This window comes from Procambarus clarkii, chromosome 69, assembly GCF_040958095.1.
Source record: "Procambarus clarkii isolate CNS0578487 chromosome 69, FALCON_Pclarkii_2.0, whole genome shotgun sequence".
Classification (NCBI taxonomy): Eukaryota; Metazoa; Arthropoda; class Malacostraca; order Decapoda; family Cambaridae; genus Procambarus; species Procambarus clarkii.
This window is the reverse complement of record NC_091218.1, coordinates 15,513,250-15,514,519: the sequence shown is the minus strand read 5'-3', so window position 1 is coordinate 15,514,519 and position 1,270 is coordinate 15,513,250. Positions and strand designations below refer to the sequence as shown.

The 1,270-nt window shown below is 52.4% G+C and overlaps 1 protein-coding gene across 1 annotated transcript in view; it reads left to right on the top strand.

The window, feature by feature from the left end:
* The first annotated feature begins 357 nt into the window (after positions 1–357).
* LOC138355736 (cilia- and flagella-associated protein 45-like) overlaps positions 358–1,270 on the top strand; it is a 3,224-nt gene continuing 2,311 nt past the window's right edge. Inside the window, exons 1-2 of the mRNA XM_069311063.1 lie at positions 358–654; positions 1,000–1,189. Of these exons, the coding sequence (XP_069167164.1) occupies positions 524–654; positions 1,000–1,189 (321 nt within the window). The 5' untranslated portion in view covers positions 358–523. The remainder of the gene's footprint in view (positions 655–999; positions 1,190–1,270) is intronic.

Sequence of the window (1,270 nt, the reverse complement as noted above, 5' to 3'; positions counted from 1 at the left end):
ACAGGGGTGACGGTGTGGGGGGGGGGGTTATTGTTGTAGCCGCTGACACCAGCCTGTGACATCAAGTTTAAACAAACACGTTCCAGTTTTGTCACGTTACAACGCCTACGATGTTTCGGGGTGTGGCCGGGCATGGATTTATCACGTAACATATGGATGGACGAAACGCCAGTTGCTAGGTTTTGTCAGTGTCACGAGGGGGGTGGGAGCCGTGACCAGCCGTCCAGGACATTCTAGTGAGGATCTCTGAGCTGGTGAGTCATGCCAGGACCTGAAAGTTGGGGAAGACCTCAGAGGGAAGACCCAAAATGACGAGGCTCCCCAGAGCCGAGTGGACCAGCTCTATCGGCTGTATAAGTCGAGCTCTTGGCGTTTGTGAGTATAATGACTGATGTGTCCTGATCAAAACTTCTTTAACTCGCCTCTTTTTAACTTTTCCTTGCCTCCTTCAGGTCCCCCCCTCACTATCTTCTGACCCCCCTTCCCTCACTACCTGTTCCTCCTCCTCCCTCAGGACACAAGGATGGAGGAGGAGCGCCGCCAGAGGGAGGAGTTAGAGAGGGAAGAGGAGGTGAAGGAGCTGAGGAAGCTGGTCTTGGCGGCCAAGTGTCACGCCATCAGAGAGGCGCAGATTCTGGAGAAGCAACACATCAGGTGACTGACGGCTGACACTCTGCTCCTAACTCACACTTATACCTAGCTGACACTGGTACCTGGCTGACACTGGTACCTGGCTGACACGTGGCACTTAGCTGACACGTAGTATTTAGCTGACACGTAGTATTTAGCTGACACTCGTACTCGGCTGACAGCTGAGTCCTGACAACCTGCGGAACGAATGACAATAACTGGTGCAGTATAGAAATTGTCTCTCTTAACTGCCACCCAGATGGTCCCTGCCAACCATCTACATTTTTAACACCAAATTACCTTCCCTCTTTCCTCCTATCATACACTTCTACCTTCCTTCATTATGGCTTCTTCCTCCTATTTCTACAGAGAGCTGGAGAGAGAGGAGGAGGAGAGGCAGGCAGTGATGATGGAGGAAGCACGAGTGAGAGGGGTGAAGGAACAGGAGGAGAGGGACAACGCCAGGCAGGAGGCCAATCACCTCTCAGCTCTGGCTCTCGCGCACCAAATACAGCAAGCGAAGGTCGTCAAACATCAGCTGTTTAGAGAGAAGAGGAAGGTAGGTGTGCGTGCGAGAGAGAGAGAGAGAGAGAGAGAGAGAGAGAGAGAGAAGAGAGAGAGAGAGAGAGAGAGAGAGAGA